This window comes from Temnothorax curvispinosus, unplaced genomic scaffold (genome assembly GCF_003070985.1).
Source record: "Temnothorax curvispinosus isolate PA1 unplaced genomic scaffold, ASM307098v1 QBEX01005876.1, whole genome shotgun sequence".
In the NCBI taxonomy this organism is placed as follows: Eukaryota; Metazoa; Arthropoda; class Insecta; order Hymenoptera; family Formicidae; genus Temnothorax; species Temnothorax curvispinosus.
In genome coordinates, this window is record NW_020215656.1 from 282,988 (window position 1) to 305,355 (window position 22,368).

The following is a 22,368-nucleotide window of genomic DNA, read 5'->3' on the forward strand; positions in this document are numbered from 1 at the left end:
CTTCCGTCTGAGCGCGTGAGCCATTCTTCTTACAATTCGCTAGACTTAAGTTAGTGAGAAATCGCAGAGCGTTCATCGCTACGTATCGCATCGCGTTAGTTTAACACGAGGACCTCTTCTTGGTAAATTTCTTAGTAAATAATGATAACGCTATTGGATTTATTTAAAGAAAAAAAAAAGAAAAAGAAAGAGATTGTCTTTCGAGCAATTAGCTCCGAATGAAGTCATGCGTTTGGAAAACGAGAGGAATGCGAACGTAACTCAGACGGACGGAGTCGCGCCGAGATTGCCCGGTCGACGTAACTGCACGAAGAAACGCGGCAGTTGCACGTGCATCCGTGCGAGTGTAGACGAGTTCGTACGAGAATGCAGTTCGGTTCCGGTACGGGCCATTAGTTGATGAGCTACCTCGTTTCCCACCGCCACCGCCCCCGCCCCCACCGGCGCGGCGGAAGATGCACTCGCCGCTCGTTGCAGCAGGCAGCCACCCCAGTATCATCCTTCCACTCGCGCTAACCCGGGACGGGCCCTGAAAAGCTCGCGTAGTATTGTGGGATCTATTATTGCCTTCCTCCTGTGGAGTTATATGTTTCGAGGGAGCAAACTCAGCCGGAGCTAGCTAGCCATCCGATAGACCGGACGATCGAACGAACGAACATACGAAAGGCAAGCACGAGGATAGGGAGAAAAAGAGAGACAGAGAAGAGATTCAACCTCCAACTGCCAACTAACTATCCTTTTACCATATTCTGCTCATTCGGTCTCTTTCTCTCCCCCGCTCACTATTATACATTCGTACTATGGACTCAAAACTCATCGGCACTCGTTTGACTGAGGTCAATGTGTTATCACAGGTAACATTTACTTATAATTTAAAAAAATAAACTAATGCTCCAAAATAAATACTTGACAGTAAAAAATAGAAATTCATTGAACTTCATGAATTTTAGGTAAAGTCCATCAATTCTGGCCATCAAACACTATAGATGTAATTATCTAGAAAGTAACAGATAACAAAAAAAAACCTGTCGTGGATCCTTAGAAATAGATGAACGCGGAACGTTTCTCGTCTTCTCACTTATGAAGGATATAACGCGCATTTTTGTTAAATCGTGGCACGATAACGGCGAGGAGAAAATAGATGATAGTATCGCGCTCGCCTTATTCGCTGAAATTTCACGAGCCCCGCTTCGGAACGCGAACCCGGCACTCAAGATACTCGCCATTGTTTCGAAGGAGTCCGGACCGCGAGCACTAAAACCAACCCCCTGGCCCCGACATCGGTGGAAGCGCCGGATGATGTACCGCGCCCCAACCCCTTAATTACTGCCGCGTGCAAATTGGAAGGAAAAATTAATCGCAGAAATGACTTAGAGCTGCCGGCACGAGGGAAAGATGAGGCGGTGGGAGAGATGCTCGGGAGAGAAGAGGGGTAGACGAGGAAGCGCGCCCCAGGGTCACACAAAGGGGATGAAAGGAAGTCCGGGGCAATTAGAATGATGCCCTTTGCACGGTCTTCCTCGCTCAGTCTCCCAACCTCCCGTACCACCTTCCGTCTATGAGCGTTCTTCCTCCTCTTACCTCCTGCCTCGCAAAATACCGAGGCCATCCTCCATTGCTAGCGCCGATGAAACGATGTGGAAACATCAGGTGCGAGGTATTATAACGTAATAATAAATTATGCTTCTTGTACATAGCATGTGTCACTCCTCACATCGGATCAGAGGATTAGATGACAGATTCTAACACAATTTACGATTGTTTGAACAAAAATACTGTAACCGCCTTTAAATTATAAAAGATACGTATCTCCAAAAAGTTGTGAACGTCATTTACTTTGATCGAGTAATTTTTTTATTCTCTGTAGTTTCGATCATCGAAGATACTTTTCCATTACCATCTTCTTTTTCAATAAACCACAATTCGCGCACCCTTAAAAGTCTCCGTCCGAGTGTTGCTCCGCGCTATGAGGGATGAAGGAACGAGACGTGGTCGCAACGGGCAGATATTTAATCTCGATTTCGGGGTCGACCGCCGCCGCCAATGACGACGACGACATCACCCTCTGGCCGTGGAAGACCGTTGTCATATCTCCGGGGGATGATTCGACGTGACAGCTCTCCCTCGAGGGTTGCCACGGTCGAGCATCACCAACGAATCGCCGCGTCCAACCCCCGCTATCGTAGAAAAGCCACACACATACACATACATAGCCGCGGGCGGCAATATACGTCGTGACGTCCGCGAATTCCACGCGTGCCGCCCCTCCCGCTCCTCACGCGCGCCACCCTCGAGCGAGGTTTAATGACGTATAAACTATGCGTCGGATTAGCGACGCGGTTACGTTCCGCAACCCCTGTAAGACGATCGCGTAGGGCTACTTCTGCTCGACGACGTGGATAGAACTAATAATCTTCATCGATATTTCTACTCTTGTTAACTGTCTGCACACAATATGATTTGTGTAATGGAAATAATTTAAATCTCTCATTTATGCCAGAACGTTTACATGTTAGAATGCACAAACATTCATTTACTTACATTTGAATTGCTGAATTGATCAGCGGTATAAGCTAATAAATATAAATTCTTTTTAGTACATCTAATATTTGCGCATTATTATTTCAACGATATAAAACTTAATATAAAACTTTATATTCCGTCATGCTTTATAAAATTATAAAATAAATATATTACAAGAGACTGAATAATGTACAAGGGAGTAGTTAGCTATTCCATAGCTTCATTTTATAGAGCCATGCCCGCAAATCGGCGATTCTTGGACGGACAAGCTTACGAGATCTCTCGCGGTGATTACGGTGAACAAAACAAATAATTAACACGGTGTAGAAACACGCTCGCCCAAGAGCGAGCGTAAGTGCGTGCGGCTGGTGCAGAAATGCGGTAAAACGAGGTATGAGCGATAGGGAGAAGAGAGCAAGGCAGATAGAGAACGGAACGGGTACAAAGGGGCCCCGACAACAAAGTCAAGTGGGGCACAATGAGACGCGGTATGAGTACATCGAATGCCACGGTCGCCTCTCTCGTGCAGTCATGGTCCCATGACTCTCTACCGACCGTTCCACCGCTTGTGGCACTCTGTCTCATGGTGTGGTCACGGCGAGCCCACAAAAGCGTTCATTCAATAATCTGACCGTGTCACCTATGTATACAATTACCGGTGTACGAGCCGGGATCATATCCTATAGAGGGAGAAATCAAGCCGCGGTCAGTTCACCATCAAAACGCCAAAGACAATGGCCCGCCATAACGAGCAAATTCTGTCAGTGGAGAAATCTGGGACGGCAACCGTTTAATTTTTGCCCCAAACGGAAATCTCCCACAATAAGAATCGCTAATAATTTCACGGAATACCTACGTATTCGTCACAATCTGACAGACTTAGGGACATCGGGATGTCACAGAATCTAAACGCGACTCTTTATCGTACGCCAAGTATCAAAATGTGTTCGGATTTCGTCTCGTTCGTCGAAGTCACGACGCGTTTGAGAGCGAGAAGAGCGAAGAGAACTGAGCACGACAAACAACGCGCGACAACCCTCTCGTGGACATCCGCCGGTGATCCAAAACGCATATTCGCCGCTTCCGGATGCTGCGCGTCCCCTTCCTCCCGCGTTATTTCAAGCCGGTCGGCTTGATATAGCGTCCCGTCCCGTACCCCTCCACCACAACGGCCCTCCCTCCCTCCCACCCACCCCCTCCTGCCCCCCGCTACGTGTCCCAGTCATCCCTCATCACGACCCGGCACCCTCTCTCTCTCTTTCTGCCCGTCTGCCTCCGCGTCTGTCCGTCTCTGTTCGCAGGGGTGCAATCAATAAGACATTCGTGACGCGACGGTTATGGCTGACGGGGACGTGAGCACGGGGGCCAACGGCCAGCCCCATGAATATCTTTCGATAGATTGCACATCATCCTCGTTGCGCCCCCGATGCGCGATGCGCCGATCCGGCGAGGGGTGATCCATCGGGGCAGGAGACACCACGAGGGTGGACGGCCGATGCGTAGCCACGCGTCCACTGCGGTTAACTTCCCGCCCTATCCCTTTCTCATAGAACGCCAGGGGAAGGAAGGGGGGGGGGGGGGGGGGGGGGTAACCGGGGGTGCGAAAGACGCGAGGAATCATTGTTATAAGTCGCAGATTACGAAGTAAATACGGAAAAATTTAATAAGTCGATAGAATTATGCCACGTTTGTACAACCCGATGTGGAATAACGTTACAAGATTGATTTCGACGGAAAGCATTCCTATATCTAATGCATTTCTGTACTTCTCAGAGAATCGAGCGCTGTCATCATTTACTCTTGTACTTATAATCGGACCGTGTGAAAAACGAAGATTTTCGTGTAAAACTTGTCTCAGTTAATCGCTAGACAGCGAGAAAAGACTCTCTCGGTGTCTCTCTATCTGTCGAGCAGTTACGCTGCTTAAATTACCGAGCTTCCCCACGAGTTTTTTTTTTCTCCCTTTCTCACCTCCGTCCATTTTGAAAGAGCGGTCTCACCTCCCCTTCTCATCCGACTGAAGTAGGTTCATCCTTCTTCTCGCCACGTCTGTCACACACCGCGTCGTGGCGCGGAGTTTTCGGACTGATTAGCATTTTTTTCCTTCTTCACGCTTCCACCGTGACCCGATGACGCCCGTGGCCGGACAATGAGGCTACTTATTTATTTAAATACCGGGTATCCTGTCCTTTCACGCGAAGATTTATGCACGCCGTCGAGCTAATTGCCGGCCCATTATCCGGATAATGATATTCCGTCGCGTAACGACGACGCATCGTCGGCGTCCTGGTCCTCCCCCTCTCGCTTCCTCGCCTTCTTGCCTCATCCACTTCTTCGTCTTCCTCTAACTTCTTCATGCACTACCGCTGCCTCCGTGTCTTTTCCTCTGTCTTCGTCTCTCTCTCTCTCTCTCCCTCCTTCTCTCCGCCTGCTCTTCTTCCATCGGGGACCGACAAAAGACGCGTCGTTGACGGAATATTCGATCGCGATAATAAGCGAGAACGCAAGATAGGAACGCCAACTTCGTGGTCGCGGAGGACGCTCGGGAATATGTATGCGCGGGCTGAACGGCGCGAATTGCGACGAACGCCAGTGACGAAAGACGCTAATTTGTCGTCTCTCCTTGGACGTGTGTCGGTCACATATATTCATTAGTGTCAACCGGTCGCGGAGTATACAAATAGTCATTCTATCGTAAAACGTGTCCATTTTTTAATATATATATTTTGCATAATTTTTTGTACACTGCATTAAATACCTGTCTGTAATTAAGCAATTTCGAAGTATAATCCTCGAACAGTTACTATTCGTCGCGGCAGATAATTACACTTAATTTCAAGCTTTCGATTTAAATTGCTGCATGGATATTACCGTGTAATTTTGCGAATTTCGAATTTGAGGAGGTGCATTTAAATTGCCGGAGATGGTATTATTGGTCCGGCAGCGAAATCGACGTTCTGCCCTCATCGAAATTCAAATTTAACGTTGGATTAATATTAAACCGTAGTTTTCGGTAGCAGTCACGAACTTTCTCGCGGAAAAACGTCGGGCTGGATAAGGCAACGATATGCGAGGCTGATTAGCATTTCGTATTAAAAAAAGACCGGCAGGTCGACTTTTCCCGTAGCCATAAGAACGGAGTAAAAGGAGAATCCTATTTAAAAAGTTTGATTAAGAGAGCCGGCGCGCCATTATTCTCATGCTAATTATGCGCCCGCAGACGCACTGCAAAATATGTCAAAGTGAGAAAACGCTGTCGTGACTCTCTGCATTGGCCCACAGCGTTCCACATCTTTCTCTTTCTCTCTCTCTCCAATGAAAATATACACCTTGTTTTTTTTTTGTTTTTTTTTTAGTCTTGTTTGCCAGTTGGATCAAACTAAACAATCATCTTTTACTTGTATTTTTTATCCCTCTGAAATGCGATATTTTTATAACGTGTAGTATTTCTTAAGTATTAAAGCGGTACTAAGAAAGATAACAAAATTTTATGAAAAAAAATTAAACTAATTGTGTAAAAAATCATATAAAAGTACTTACAATTAATTCTGACAAATTAGAGTCGCATAATAAAGAGAACTGTCTATTGCTGATAGGATGTGAGAATAACATGACTGCGATGGCTACGGCCGTTTTTAGTAAGCCATCTACAAAATCATATGCGTCAGTTCTCGGCTAAAATCCACATTTCCTACGGTGATATCGTGCGTGATACGGAAATAGGGACGCATAGTTCCCCCATAGTTCTTATTCTCGATTTCGAAGGAAGTTGAACTTTGAACGTTCAGTCAGATAAAGCACGAGCGCCTTTATCTAGACTTCTTTCGTGTGTGTATATATGTTTTTGCGCTAGAAAAACCTGTCCTCCGAGAAACAGCTTAAACAATCTATATTTTATTTTAAAGAAATGTTGAGTTGTTATATGAAACAAAGTTCAACTGTCCTAATCGCATTCCATCGTAAAAGCATTGATAAAAAAAAATCAAAAGAAAACTCACAGAACGTTTTGTTCAAATTTCAAATAAAATGACTTCGAAGATAAGACTCTGTCGTGACTGCAAATAAGTTGGACGAAATATCGTAGCGATGACATTACAAACGACATCTGCTGGTTCTGAGATAAATCCGCACAAGATCAAAATGATTCTCGACTACAAGTATCGTATGCATAAGTCACTTCGCTCGCCTTTCCTCTCATTTAATACATCCTCGCAGAAGATATAAATCACGTGCCACATACATCATCGTACCGCCACGCGGAGGGTAGCGACATCGAGTAAAAAGTAACTGAGAACCCGGGCGAGCGACAAACCGACGATTTATCCAGTTATACGGGGGTGGGTTATTCATTTTTTTTCCCCTCCATTTTGTACTTCTCGCTCATCATCTCTCATCCGTGTCGCAACTTTGTCGTCCGCGATTTGCCCTATGAATTTATTATTTCTACTTATAAAATATCATGGAAAGGAAGAGATACACTGGTTTTAAAAGTGTGACAAATTTAAGAATACGCGGTTGAAGCGTATTCGATTGTAACGAACTGTTGTTGCGAACTATTAAAGCTGGAACAATCTGATAATAATGCACTTCGTTTAGAATTTCAGAAGAGCTTACTGTCGTAGTAATTTTTTTTTAAAGTCGCCACTGCGATTTATCCAGGGCGATATTTAATTGATATATCATCAAAAAACCCGTATGATTGATAGAATAATTCGGAGGGAACACGCGAATTCCACCTTATTCGGTAACTCTCGTCATAGCGCTATTCGTTATCAGCATTTCTACTCTTTGTTGCCTATATTTACTTTTTATTCGCACCACTCTTCATCATCGGAGCTATTCCGAGGACAGTTCGACCTCTCGACACAAAATTCTATCTATTTAAACTAACATGTCACATCCGATAAAGACTGTCAGGCGCGTTGGCGTCAATTATTTCACCGCAATGCGCACCGCTCCCGCGCGAGTTAGGCAAGCGTTACTTCATAAACAGGTATATAAACGCGTTCGACGGAATATTATTTCATCCGTTTCTCACGAAAGCTCATACGACTGCGATATTGTGGAACACTGGCGGATCCTAGGGGGAAGTTTTGGGATTAAAACCACCCCCTCCCCCCCCCCAAATAAAAGAAAGTAGTTTTATTGGATCTGTTTTAAAAAAACCTAAGAAAAAAATGTGTATTAAATATTAAGCAAGATAAAAAATTTCACCAAAAGTTCTCGTTGATCCTGAAGTAAAAACTAAACGCGTGATACGAAGAAAAATATCAAGTCAAATAATTTTGCCGAACTCTCTCATTATATATCAATACTGCTCTTATATTTTAAAACAATATTTTAGATTGACATTTAACATTATAAGACAACAGCTGCAACAAAGTCAGAAAACATTTCCCTCAACTATTACCCGTATTTCTCGAGTATCAAGAGAATGACTTGTGTCGGATTATCGGAAACTGAACAGCAGCTAATCGTATCTCCCATCGAATTCGTCGACGTCCCCGTAAACACGACGGGGTCCTACCATTACCGATGCCTGTTGCACGCCGTCAGTGCACCCTACGGACCCGTACAATCTCCAATTTCCCGAGGATCAGAAGTCAAGGCCGCCGATTCTCACGAACGAAAGATCGCGCGTTGTTCCCTTCCCTTTCACTGTCAAAATCGGACGTGATAGCGCTTTATTGGAGCACTGTACACGGCCGACAAGGAGATTCTCACACGGTTCGCGGTCCTGCGGTCGGTTGACTGCCGAAGGTCGGACCGGGAAGGAGGCAGAGATAGAAAGAGAAAGCGAGGGGGGAAAGAGATTAATCGCTGACGAACGCATCTAACGATCCAGTTATCATGTATCATTACATAAGTCTAGTGGACTAACAATGTCGAATCCATGAACAAGACAATAAAGGAAAAACGAGGGGAAATAGTGGGCAGAATGAGCGACACGGCCGGGAATGCGGGAAGATTGTTGTCGCGGAAACAAGAAGTCACCGCGCTTTTGCGCGCGGACACCCGGTATTACCGTTGATCGGGCTCCCTCATTACTGGTATGCGCTGCGTACGTATCCATTCGCCGCTCGTCTATTGTTCGCCGATCCGCCAGGAAGCATTGTGCCCCGCGGCGAAGGGGCGGGTAATAACGCGGCGCCTTGTTCGTCGATTAGGCGACACAATCGCCGCGCCGGGCTTTTCTTTAATTGGATTACGACTCACGACGAGTGCGCCCGGTTGCCTTGCGCGCGATCGTTGAAAAATGACCGCGAGAAGAGACCCACAAATCCCCGTGAGAAGTCGCGGATACTCTGCGGACTAGACGTTTTGTCGGATTACACACGAAGACGGCCGTAACTTCACTTTCGACAGGACGGGGTTCTTTGAGGCGTTCACGCTGGATCTGTAAATCGCCTCGAAGAACTCGAGGGATAAAATCGACATTGGTGAGACGGGGATGAAACCACGGATCAGAGAGAAAGAAAAAAACTTAAAAATGTTCAGAATGTGATGTTCGTGAAAAACTCATAAAATAACGTTCGAATTATAGTTTCAACTCAAATTATACGTTGAAACAATGTGTGAAATCATAAATGGATACTCGAAATACAGGAAATATGTCACAGTGTCGTGAACATTATCGATCGCTTGGAATTTTAAGAGGTACCAGAAAGAATTCGAATGACAGAAGACAGTTATCGTCGGAGTATGTTGTTGATAGTTATTCGTGAGCGTAGCTGAAATGAACGAGGTTGCGAGAGAGGAATGAATATAGAGTACGGACCATAGCGAGACAGAGAGGAAACCATGGCTGGAGCACAGCAAGATAGAAGAAGAAATGGGTTAGAAGGAGAGATATGGTGGAGGAAGCTGGTAAAGAGAATGCGTAGAATGGAGACGGAGAAGAACCCGAGAGGAAGAGGAACAAGGAAAATGAAAGAAAGAGGGATAGAAACGAGAGAGAACAGAACAGAGAGAGGGAAAGAGGGAGAGAGGGAAAGAGGGAGAGAGAGAAAGAGAGAGAGAGAGAGAGAGAGAGAGAGAGAGAGAGAGAGAGGGACGGTGACTTGGGCAGTGCGTATCGATCTGGCTATGTTACGTGCGTGCCGGAGGTTGGGGTCCTAGCGTGGACCAATCGGAAGGCTACTCCTCTCTCTCTCCCTCTTTCTCTGTTTCTCTAGCTCTCCTCCTCTACCTCTCTCCTTATTCCTCTCGCCCATCTACATTGCCGCTCGTCCTCCCACTCGCTTCTTCCTACAGCTTCCTCGTTTCTATCTCGACACGCACAGATCCGCACCGCACGCAGTAGGCACGCAGGCACGCACGCACGCACGCACGCATATACACACACGCACATCACCACCTTCAATATGTATATGTACCTGCCTGCTTGATTACGTCGGCTGATAACGCTATGCAGCCATTTCAGTACAATGCAATGGCGGATGACCGCGAGGGCCACATTGCCGATGTCGGAACCGGCCGATCGAATGATCGCGCGTCGCGTATATGTATATTCACGTCGCTAATTTAAAAAGCTCCCGGCAAATAATTATGATACCAGAAAATTAATAAATTATTTAGACTGTCATTTTCATTAAACGTTTTATCACGTACGGTTAAAGTTTCCGATAACATAATTACTCCCTAATTCCTAATTCCTAATTACTGTAAACCGTGAAGAAACTACGAGAACATTTTGTAGCAAGAATTTAGATGAGTAGAATTTAAATTGTACTAGATTATGATTTAAACAATGTATTTAGATTATAGATTTGAAAAAGTTGTAATATATTGGTATAAACGTCAAGGTGTATACAAATCTCATTATTACGCATTTAAAGCGAAGTTTCAAATGTGTAAGTAGGAACAGCAATCAACAGTAGGTACAAACAAACAACAGTAGAAATAATTTTCTAAATTGTTCGCTGAAGTGAAAGTACCTCCTTTCAAGATGACAGACAAACGTCGACGGAGTGTGTTACTTATTACTCCGACGTATTTCATATCATATATTTGCCTGCTGATGACACAGACTGATAGGACCGCAACAACGTGACGTCGGCACAGTGAAATGGCGGACTGCTATGGTGATCGTCGAGACGTAAGCTACCGGATATCGCTGAGACAGCACGGTATCCGGATGCAAGGTCACTCGCTAAATCGATATGTTAATGTAATCCACGTGTCCGCGATACGGTACGGCCTACTTTATGCACAAGAAAGCGCTAAACAAACCAACGTGGTAAGTAATATGGCGATAAAGCGTATAATTTCCGGCAGGATCGATACACGTTCCACGTGTATAAAGTCTGCTTTATACAGGAAAAGAAATTAAACTGTAACAGTCATTATATTTCGAATACAAAATGCTATTCAAGCTATAAATAATCGTGATTCGCCAGTAAACGCGAAATCTGATTTATTTTAAAATACCAAGAAGAAAAATAATTAATACTCGCAAGCCAATTAGCATGCTTAAAAAATCAACCAATTAAATAACAAAATTACTTTAGGATACGTCACGTAGTCAATGAAAAAGATATCGGAATAAACTAAACGTTTTAAGTTCAGAGTGTCGATTTGGCAACTTAAATTACCGATCGAAACTATCCAATTTAACTATGGCACAATCGACGAAATCTGATTGCAGTACACATGTTGGCTAACGGCTCGACCCGTAGCTAGTTCGAGGGATATCTGGCCATTGTTTGATAAATACCTATCCCATAACTATGCGAGATACAAGCCACCACGCCGACTCTGTTCATTGCAACACCGATCGAGTCACTTTATTAACCCACGAGGTGTTTCCACCCCGTGAAAAATCACACCGTTGTTCACGTCGCGAGTGCCGTGCCGATATTAATACGACACTAGCACGCGCGTGTTACTTTGCGCAGCCTAACAATGAATATTGTTTCGCGCGGAGATTTGTTTCCGGGACAATGCAATAGAAACCGCAAGAGTTCATGAATATTCTCACGGGAAGCGGTTCTTATACATGAAAAAGATAGGGAAAACTTCGGGCGTAACGAGAGTTAGACTTTTAGAAAGTTCCGAAAGGGTCTGTCGGGACTATCTGTCGGCGAATCTTCTTACAGATAGGACGCGAACAAAAATCAGGGCAGAAAAATATGCTGAATATCATTAGGCAGTTTGTGGGTTTTTTTCCCGTTACGATCACTTATCAGATTCGTTCCGTGCAATTTAGTACATCATTGATTCTCCGTAATCGGTTGCTAATAAATCTTCGTCATACGTGACACTAAATGTCACGTCATCCGGATGTCAGACACATCCAAAAAATATTTTCATTAACCATTCTTCGTTACATAACGATTCCATGTTTTAATTTACGTCATTCATTCGTTGCCAAGTACTACTGATTGATCTATGTTATTCAAAACTCGAATTTCGTTGTCTTTCGATATATCTTGCTTTTCGTTATTTTCAACGGATTCCATATCTCATTTATCTCTTCAAATTTCTCTTTGACTGACGACAGGTTTCACCGACAACGGAAAAAGGGCGAGTTATCAAAATCGGCCTAATTAGTTAGTCATACACTACTTACGAATGCCGAGAGTACTCGCGATGTATGTGGGACCGGCTGAATACAAAGTACGAGCAAAGACGAGCACGAGTACGAGTAACCGAGTACGAGTATAATCTAGCTAGGAGGCCTATATTCGGCATCGGCCGAACTCGCGCATAATCGCACTCGCACTGAATATTCGCGATGTGTGTAGGATCGCGGTTTTAGGGAAATGAGCTCCGATCGTAAAATCGGCGCAGATTGCGAAGAAAAGGAGATGCGGACAGTTCTACCGGGTGTCTCGTTGAACCTCGCCGGGGTGTTAGCGAGAATTCGGTCGGCCGTGAAGTCCCGGAAACTCGTATACCGGCGATTAACGAGGGAATTCGATGAAATCGTAAATTCATTCGTTCGTGCCTCTCGTCCTCCTGGTCGCTGTACGCGCGAATAAATGGCCGACTGTATTTTCGCGCACGCACACCACACAATTATACACGCCGTACACAGACACGCGCGCACAACACGGATACAACTACGCGCAGAGAGAAAATATCTGGCATGGCGCGGCCAACACCACCCGGGGAGCAGTAAAATTTGCTAAACGATGTAAATAATGGATGGGAACAGTTGGACAGTTTTCAGTTATTTTCCTCGCGCGGGCATAATTCAACCGAAATTTATTGCCGCTGCTCAATTACGCAAAATATTGTCAAAAAACGTGGTGACCGCGGCAACCCTCTCCATTGTGCCATTTCGTTAAAAGCGCCGAGCACTCACATTGTCAGCCACGAGCTTGTCGTTGAGAGTTTCGATAGTACTAATATTCGCGGATGCATTTCGCTTAATTGCCGTTAATTATTTTCTGCAACAATACGACCTCGCAGTGATCATTCTAAAGACGTAGTCAGATTTACATTAACATGACTAACGACATGTTTCGCTGTTAAATAAATACTCATTAATTTGCCATAGTTTTTCCGACTTCAACAAAGAAAATAACATCTATTAATAAAGAAAAGATGGAAAAGTAAGAGAGAAAGAGAAAACATTTTGAACGCTAGTTTGACAGGTTTTCGCGTAAAATTATCCCGAGAATTCCGAAACCGGAGAGTCGAGAAAAAAATTACCGACAAACAAATCCGTGCTGCATTTTTTATCGCATAACTTTAACATAAAACTCGTTATGCTATAAAAACGTAGCGTTCGAAAGAGAAAAAGAAAAAGAGGAGGAGGATGAGAAGGAGGAAAGAGAGAGAGAGAGGGGCGAATTCCGCAAACTTGTTATATATTTTCCAGCTTCGTCGTTACATTGAATTTAAACGGATCCCGCAATTTTCGCACACGCTCGACACACATTTCATTAAAAACCAACGTGTCTCGTGCGGACCAACGTGTTTCCTTTTCCTATTCCTTTCCTTTTTCGTTCAATTGTATTATATACATTGAAACTCGTCGAGCGTGAGTTTTACGTTGCTACGCTTTAAGGGTAAACGCCTGTCCTCGACCGGCTGACTCTCTCCGTCGTAGCCGGCCATTTCGAGTTCGATCAGTCTTCCATCGCTCTGTAGGTACACTTTCCGCCTTCACCTCCGCCATTGTTTCCGCGAAGTAGCAGTGGTCGAGAGGGTACGTTGTACGCGCGCGAGATACGAATCCCGAGTGGAAATCACGAAAGTCCCGCCGTCGGCGCGCGGGTTTCAGCCCCTTCTAATCTGGTCGCCTAGGTTTCGCCATCGGGTTTCGTCGTGAAGCGCGGAGGAGAAGACGGCGCGGCGGCGAGAACTCACCCATCGGTGAGCGAGGGAGGGAAGAGCGAGGGGAGGGTGAAAGCCGGTTTCCCAAGGGTGCAAAGGAAAGAGTAGGACGGAGAGAGAGGAAAGTCCCGCGCGAGGGCGGGACGAGATACGGCGAGGGACACGAAGAGGCAGGATGGAGCGACCGAGGGAGGATGAGGATAGGAGGCGGTTTAAAGGGTAGCGAACGTCTCGACAAAAGCAACCCTCTTAAAGTTCGCCCTACGCTCTGCTTACCAATGCGACTTCGGATCTCGCGACTCCGCGTGCCAGATTCGCTGAACGGAAGCGTCCCGAGGTCGGGAAAAGAGAAAAGCCACGAGAGACATAGGGCGAACGAAAACGAGACGCGGACGCGCGTAACCAAATGACGCGCTCTTAAGACAAATAGCAAATTAAAATACGTGTGCATATATACATATATATATATATTTACACAGCTTGCATGTATCCTAAAAAAAAATATTTTTGGTTTTTGCCTCAGCCATGTGTGCTCACCGTTTCATGCACATGTTAGTTGTTGCTGCAGACAATGCACGCCCACATACTGCTGTCCATTATATGCGTTCAAACGCATATAATAGAGATTTCACTCCATCTGTTTGGGCCATTTAAAGATGCCTTAAGAAGTCATCAATTTATCACAGACCAACATGTGCGAGAACCAACATGTGTATACATAGTTAAGGGACAAATCAAAAACATTTATTTCCGAGGGTACATGCAAGCATATGAAACGCTGGAACAAGTGCCGGATTAAAAAGCACCGGGATTATGTTGAAAAGTAATGTAATTATACGTTGTTTACTGTTGTTCTAATAAATTAAGTGCGAATAATTATTGACTCGTATATAAAACTATATAAAATCATGAAAAATAAAGAACGAAAGATGCCAAGAGTCAGTTATTATCTCAACGCGACTAATTTTCGCGAATAAATTTTGGAATAATTACCAGTTACAATTGTAGAAAATGTTCTCGTCCGAACTATTCCTGCTGGACAAATACACCACGCTGCGGAAAACAGATCCCGTAGGAGACGGGTCGTGAGTACGTCGTCGGTCTAATCTGGGACGCGGTGCGAGAGCAAACCCTAATCCAGCTTATCCAGAAAGTAATTTTGGGTCCTTTGAAAACGGTCCTTCGCCCGGTCGGGCACCCCGAAAGAAATCGTCAACCGTGGATGAGAAAAGACGAGAGAGAGGAAAGGAGCGCGAAACCTGCTACTTCCGCCGAATACTCAGGAAGAAGAACCACGAAGAACGGAGACACGAAACTTTTCCTCGCGGGATTCTGACTATCAGCGCGCAGATCGCTTGTTCCTCCCGATTCCGCTCGAGAAAATTAGCAAGAAAAAAAGAAAGAAAGAGAGAAAGAGAGAAAGTGGAAGATTTCCGACCGTGATAAAGTCTTGGCAGAAGGAAAAATTAAGCGCCACGAATGCTTAAATCTTTCTTTGATTTCCAGAGGTACACGGGTGTTCAAGACTTTATCGTCAAGCCGCAGATTTCTTCTTCAGCGAAAATGTGGTGATTCATTATTCGAAACTCTTAGCTCCTAAGTGACGCCAGTTTAACTGATGGAAGAGTACAGTAATGAAATTGAAATATTTTTTAAACCTCTCCTCTTATTATCTTCGGGAATTATTATAATACGTTTATCGTTGTCATAATCTCTTTCGATTCTTATCGCTAAATATCTCTTTATTTCATATCAAAAAATATTCGTTAAGATAAAAGCCCACTTGACATTAAAGGAAGATTACAATTCTACTATCTGTTGACTATTTTGCTCCGCAAAATTCCTCAAGTTTATAAGTCAAAAATTATCGACGTGCCATACTTCGAAACGAGCGTCATTCATCTTGACTTTCAACTCCGTTATTCACAACTGTTAAGTAATCGAAATCTAAGATAACATGTACGATATTGATTGTGGTGGTATGCATATTCTCCAAAATGTTCTTTCTTAATTTGCATATAACGCTTGACAATTATAATTACACCTTAATCTATTATTAGAAACATCAGTGTCTTTCAATACTTTTACGGCAACGTCATGGGCGACACTTGAGACACCGTAATTCGCATAACGTTCTTCACGTAAGTCTAGCCTATCCGATTTCGCGGAAAGTCTACTGAAAAGATGAAATGCTAGAGCCTCCTGTTCTGTGACAGGGGAGCGAAGAGTATGAGACGAGGGATTTTATCGTACTTTAAGGAAGTGGGATCGGCAAACCACAGCGATGAGATACGCGAGGAATGCTCAACGTTCAATTGATTGGTGGTTATCGACCGGCAAATAAAATATCGCTAATTTTGTAACAAAATTCGCATAGATAATAACATCGAACAAATGATATTCAACGTTTGACTGATTTAATGAAGTAACACAATATACATTTCTTATGCACCAGAAGATATAACTGATTAATATTTTATTATAATATATATTTTGTTATAATATTATATTAACAATAATATATTATGTACATTTTATGGAATATTTAAGTTAATATAACATGTTAATACAAAAATGTTAACCTTTTTAAAACCTTCATTTAAACTATTATTCTGTGATGGAATCATCTACATTATCTCAAAATAGCGAATTATTAGAGTATCGAACTAATCTTATCAGAACTCAATTCAACAAGATATTCAGCAAGATAACTTTCGTAATCTTTATGAACTTCGAACGAGTGAATCTGATACAATCGACATAATACGGATTTTAGTTTCTGTATTTTTTATCTCTGAGTCATATTAAATTAATGCTCATTTTACTATTTTTCCCAATTTTTTGATAATTAAATAATTCGAATAATTCGGACTTCTTGCTTGAATCTCAAATTGTTCGAATCTTTCGAGTCTGTAAATTAAAAACATCCTAATCTGAATTCAGTTAAGGTCATTGCACGTAACAAAGTTTTAGTTATAATCGTAAGGCCGTAAGAAAATAGACTAATCACACTCGATTATTATTCGAGTTCAAGGAGAATAATCGACTGTGATTGGTCTATTTTCTTACGGCCTTACGATTATGACTAAAACTTTGTTACGTGCAATGGCCTTTAGAATAATAAAATAAAACTAGACATATTGTGAGAAGAAAACCAAAAACTGATTACTTCTCTTTACAATAAATATTATTTTCTTTTAGACTTTTCTTTATATCTGAATTGTTATCCGAATATTCAGTCGTTGAGAATTGATCGAATAATTTAATCATTTGTTTGATTAAATATTTTTAAATATTTTACCTTAAACTGTTCGATCGCACGATTCGTCTTAATCTGTATTTGATTTCTGTACTAAACATATTATAAAATTAACAATCGATAATATAATTGATAATGTGACGGCATATACATGCCGACAATAAATATCTGGGATCAAAATGGCAAATTATCAATCAGTGAATCGAGATGGTGAAAGAGGTAAAAGGTGGACAGAAGGGCAAGACGCGAGCCGCACCGGGACATTTCGAGAGTACTCGATGCATTGTCACTCGGGGACTACCCTCTTACCAGTCCACCATCTAGGCGATTCGAAACAATCTCCTCGACGCGATACGTGTGTCGTTACGCCGACTACATAAGCGTTGCGATCGTGTCGATATATACATATACAAACACGACTCGCACATGTATGTATGTACGACTGCAGTTTCCTCGTCTGATCAACGAACAATTCAATAATCATATCGAATATCTTTATAGCACTTCATCGTGCGATAGCGCAATCTTATTTCGCGAGTTATCGGAATGATTTCGAAATCCTAAACGGAACTTGCGGCTTTCGCGCGTAATCGGACCGATTGGGAAGAACCGCCGTTCTATCAGGATGGTATGCAAATCCCGGAAGTTGAGTCTTGGAATCCGGTCGCGGTACCGCTGCGCGGTGCACCGAATCACCCGGTAGAATTCCATAGGCACGCGCGTAGGCTATTACCTAACTCTCGCGTAGTCTCGCGTACACAGAAGGCAGGATAGCCGGCCGATGGGGCCGCGACTCAGGCGTCCGCAGTTACGTATCTGGAAGCCCGCCGCCGGTTGGTCCGGGGCGGGTAGGTACCGTATTATATACGTAGTGAGGGCTGGAGGGTCCTCACCGCCGCAACATTACGCTGATTGCCTGAATTATCCGCAACCAGCCTGCCTGTGCTCTCCGCTATATACGAGCACGTACATAGCCAGGCGGCCTAGTATATATGTTCCTCTCTCGTTCGCGTTTGCGTCTGTATATACATCTGGATATATGTATATGTATATATACATGCCTAACGTATGTAGAAGCGCATACGCGCGCGACCTGCTTCCCTCCGGCCACGCTCTTCGTCGACGTGTACCTATGTATACGCATTCGCGAGCTCATGTGCTTTAGTGTCGCTCGTGTGGGTGTGTACATATATATATACATATATATATGTATAAATATATGTATACCTATATACATACATACATATATACATATACACATATACGTACATATGTACGAATCTCTACGAATGCACGTATATGTATCGTCACGCTCGTAGGATGGTTCACGACGAGAAAATTGAAAACAGAGCTACGCGCGAGCGCGGAAGACGATAGCGCGATATATTCATGAAGGTGGAATAATGAATTGAGACGAGGTATACGCACACATCCCGCATCTTCGATGCTGATGCTGCGCGGCATGCGCGTTATCTAGCTACCGTACTGGCAAACCGTTGCGAATCGATCGCTTTATTTTTCAGCATAATGCGAGGTGCTGAGAAATTAAGTCCCTGATACTATCGAAGAATTTTAAACAAGCCATTTATTCTAGTCGTTAACTTGAACGTTTTGTTTCCTGGTACCATTTAGCTTCTTTTTTTAATTTAGTACAATAAGATCGTTTGCTTTCTCTTACATAATTTAAGTCACTGATTCATTGGTTAAAAAAACTTTGAACTGCACTGTCGATTTAAGATAGATCTTAATAAAAATACAAAATTCACAGGTTTTCAGAAGCAAAGAACAAGCGAAAGATAGATAGATGATTCCATGAAGCGGCAACCCTAGCCATGAGTTCGTTTCGACTGTAACGCGAACTTGCAACAGAATAACGAAAGGGATGGAAGGGCAAGGAAGGGTTAAGGACGCGTATCATACCGTTTGATTAATGTACTTCACCCGTACATATCCGCCTACCTCTGGACGATCCTATATCCTATATCTATACATGTGGATAGCTCGGACGCGCGCGTCATTTGTTAGTTATGCCACATGGCAAAGCAACATATATGTATACATGGCAGTAACAAAATGTTATGGAGAGAGAGAGAGAGAGAGAGAGAGAGAAAGTGCAAAAATTCTCTCTAATTTTTTCAATAAACAAGTATTCAGTATGTATGGAATAACGAAAATATATAAATGATGCGTACGACAAAAGACTTCACAATCTTAATTTTTCTAATCTAAGGTACATATTTCAACAGATATTTTTCGTATTTGTCATGTTAACGGTACAAGCATAATTTCGATCGATCTTTGCTCGCCATCAATCTGATAAATTGCAAGGGCACATTTTTTACACGTGATGTCTTATATTTCGTCACATGCATTTCGTCACAGAACATGCAAGAGATATGTCAGTATCTGAAAAAAATCTCTAGATAAGAAATACTAATGTCCTTTCGGAGTTTTATCGATTGTTATAATGGCTAGAAATATACACGACCATCATCGTCATATTTAGACGATGTAAGTTTTATCAGACGAGAACTGGACCTTACACCAAGGTGAATACAGATCATATGATATAAATGATACCTACGTCAGCGTCAACTTCAATGATAAGTTAAGTGAAGGAAGAGCTCTTACTCATTATTTCATGACTAAGATCACACATAATACTTTCTTCGAGTATTATGATAAAATCATTTGTACGTTTGACATTCCTACGAGAGAAGGGGAGAGAGAAAGGGAGGAAGAGAGAGAGCACTTTTATAGTCATACATTTTTATTTTTACAGTCTGGTGTAATTAACTCCAAATGTTGTTAATTCATCCATACCATTATCATTAATTTATTTCAAGATTGCATATATGCACGTAAATTAATTGTATAATGCACAATTTCGATATAAAAAATAATCATTACATAGAAAAGAGCGCGAAAGTAATGATCAACTAATTTAATTCACTTGGCACAATGCGACTTATTTGCACTATTTTTAAAAATTTATTTCTTTATTTTCTTTAATATCAAATGCAACATAAATGCCAATTGCATATCTTAATAAAAATCAAGATCAAATGAGATGTTTTTGCGCAAAACTTCAACATCTTAATCGATAATCAAAAGTTATATCAAATTCGAAAATTTATCTATGCGCAAATCGCAATGTAATCGAATTAACTCAAAATGTTATGTCATAAAAAAACTCATTTCTTTCATGATAGAACATTTTTACTCAATTTCCGAAGTCGAACTCAAATGCATAATTTTAATTGGAAAAATGATTTATACACATCTTTGCACATTATCTTCCTTAAATATAAAATTTCTGTTGAATAGATAAGAATATTTCAATGTTGTACAATTTCGATTTTTTTAGTGACTTTTAGATGTCCAACGGTCAACGATTCTAGTGTTAACTTAGAAAGGTTTAACGATAAAACGTTTTACGAGTTCCGATTGCTATCTAACTGAAAATCACACTCAAGGTTTTGATGTCTTATTAACTTATTATATATCTTTTATCAATAATAAATATAAGTCATGCTTGATTGAAATCAAATTAAACGATAAGAACAGTATGATATAAAGTTTAGTTCTTAATTTCAATTTTTTACGTCATAGTTTGTAAACTATCGATTCACAATCGATGCTATAATTGCATAAAGATTGTTCATTATTCGTGACCTAAAGCAAACGTACTTTGGTGTAACAATTTTTCTGCGAAATGTGGCCAATAATCTTCTGTCGGCGAGGAAAGTATATCTTCGATAGATACAATCTGTCCTTGTACCTCGCGATAACGTGATGCATATTTATAAAAGCCGAACCGCCTAAATTCGGCCAGTCACATATTTAAACGAATCGAAGAGGTGTTAATAGGACGAGCGATACGTTTCTTAAGTTCGGGTTGAATAAAGGATAGGCGATGAAGGGTGAGTGTTGAAAAACTTCTATAATAGAACCGTCGATTAAAGTAAAACGATATTTATACGCTGTGTGCTAGAAATTTTTAGCAATCCAAATTTATACAAATAATTGACATCTAGTCGGTTGTAATAAAAGCCGGCTAAATCACGATTCGATCGTATCGCGATTAACATTTTAATGATGTGATTTTTGTTCGGCATAGGAATATACGTAATCGCCATCGCCTCCCTGGCATCTTGGGCCGTGAACGCCGCGGACATCGAACCTGCGCCATCTGATCCGAAGGAAGACACCTACGCGAACATTCCCAGAATATGTCCATACCCAGAGCGAAATGAACATAACACCACGACCAACCTTCCACACGAAACCGATTGCACGCTGTATTATAAGTGCTCTGTGGGTCAACCTGTCTTGCAAAGATGCCCCTTAATGACCGAAGGAGATCCAATATCGAGACTCCACTACAATAGACTCCTGCAAGTCTGCGATTGGCCATGGCAAGCCGGTTGCGCCAGTTGTCCCCAAACATACCGAAATGGAACATTACCGAGCGGGTCTAAAATAAGCGGACCCGGAACCAACAATTGCTATCAGTACTATGACTGCATAAATGGTGTAGGGCACTTGCGTACTTGTTACTCCGGGTGCTTCAGCCGCACATGTCAGGAATGCGTTCCGAACAGGGATGGTGGAAGAGGATGTGGTGGTCCAGGGCCTACACAGCCGCCACCTACAACGCAATCAACTCCACCAACACCTCCATCCTGCATAAACGGCGCTAGAAGAGCTCACGAATGTGACTGCGGAAAGTATTATACATGTTATACTCCTGATTGGTACTCCACAGACTGCAGTGGTGGTCTACACTTTAGCCCCAGAACAAATACATGTCTACCACCAAACGAAGCTGGTTGCCTGCTACCGAGGAACAAATAAAAGCAACAAAAAACTTGGCAAACTATTCGAGGCTAATTTTCAAAAATAGATGGTGTCACAAGTGTGTTGCGAGTTATCTTACAGATGAAAATATAAAAAAAGGCCCATTGTCCTTTCCACGGAGATTTTTCTCCGATAAGGATAGAAATGCGATCCTCCCTCGCTGGCTCCCCTTCGCTCGAAACATGTACAAATACCCCCAAATGTAAAAATCATGGAGACATTTGTGCATGGATGACCATCGATTTCGGAAGATCCTAAGCTGAAAATAGTGACAAGTACGAAGAGCAAATTGCTTCACTAAAACTATTATTATTATTATATTTGTACGAGTAGATTAGTTTGTTAAGATATTTTAATAAATCTGATAATATGTATGATCGTTTTCTTGCAACTTCTGTGTCAATGTAATCCCCCATCATACGACAAATCACACACACATA

The 22,368-nt window shown here is 42.5% G+C and overlaps 1 protein-coding gene across 1 annotated transcript; it reads left to right on the top strand.

Annotated features, from left to right (window-relative positions):
• Positions 1 to 20,922: 20,922 nt before the first annotated feature.
• Positions 20,923 to 21,925, top strand: LOC112455185 (peritrophin-1-like). The gene is made up of 2 exons (XM_025016961.1): positions 20,923 to 20,991; positions 21,189 to 21,925. The coding sequence occupies exons 1-2, from the start codon at positions 20,985 to 20,987 to the stop codon at positions 21,923 to 21,925; spliced, it is 744 nt and encodes a 247-aa protein (XP_024872729.1). The 5' UTR covers positions 20,923 to 20,984.
• Positions 21,926 to 22,368: the final 443 nt, after the last annotated feature.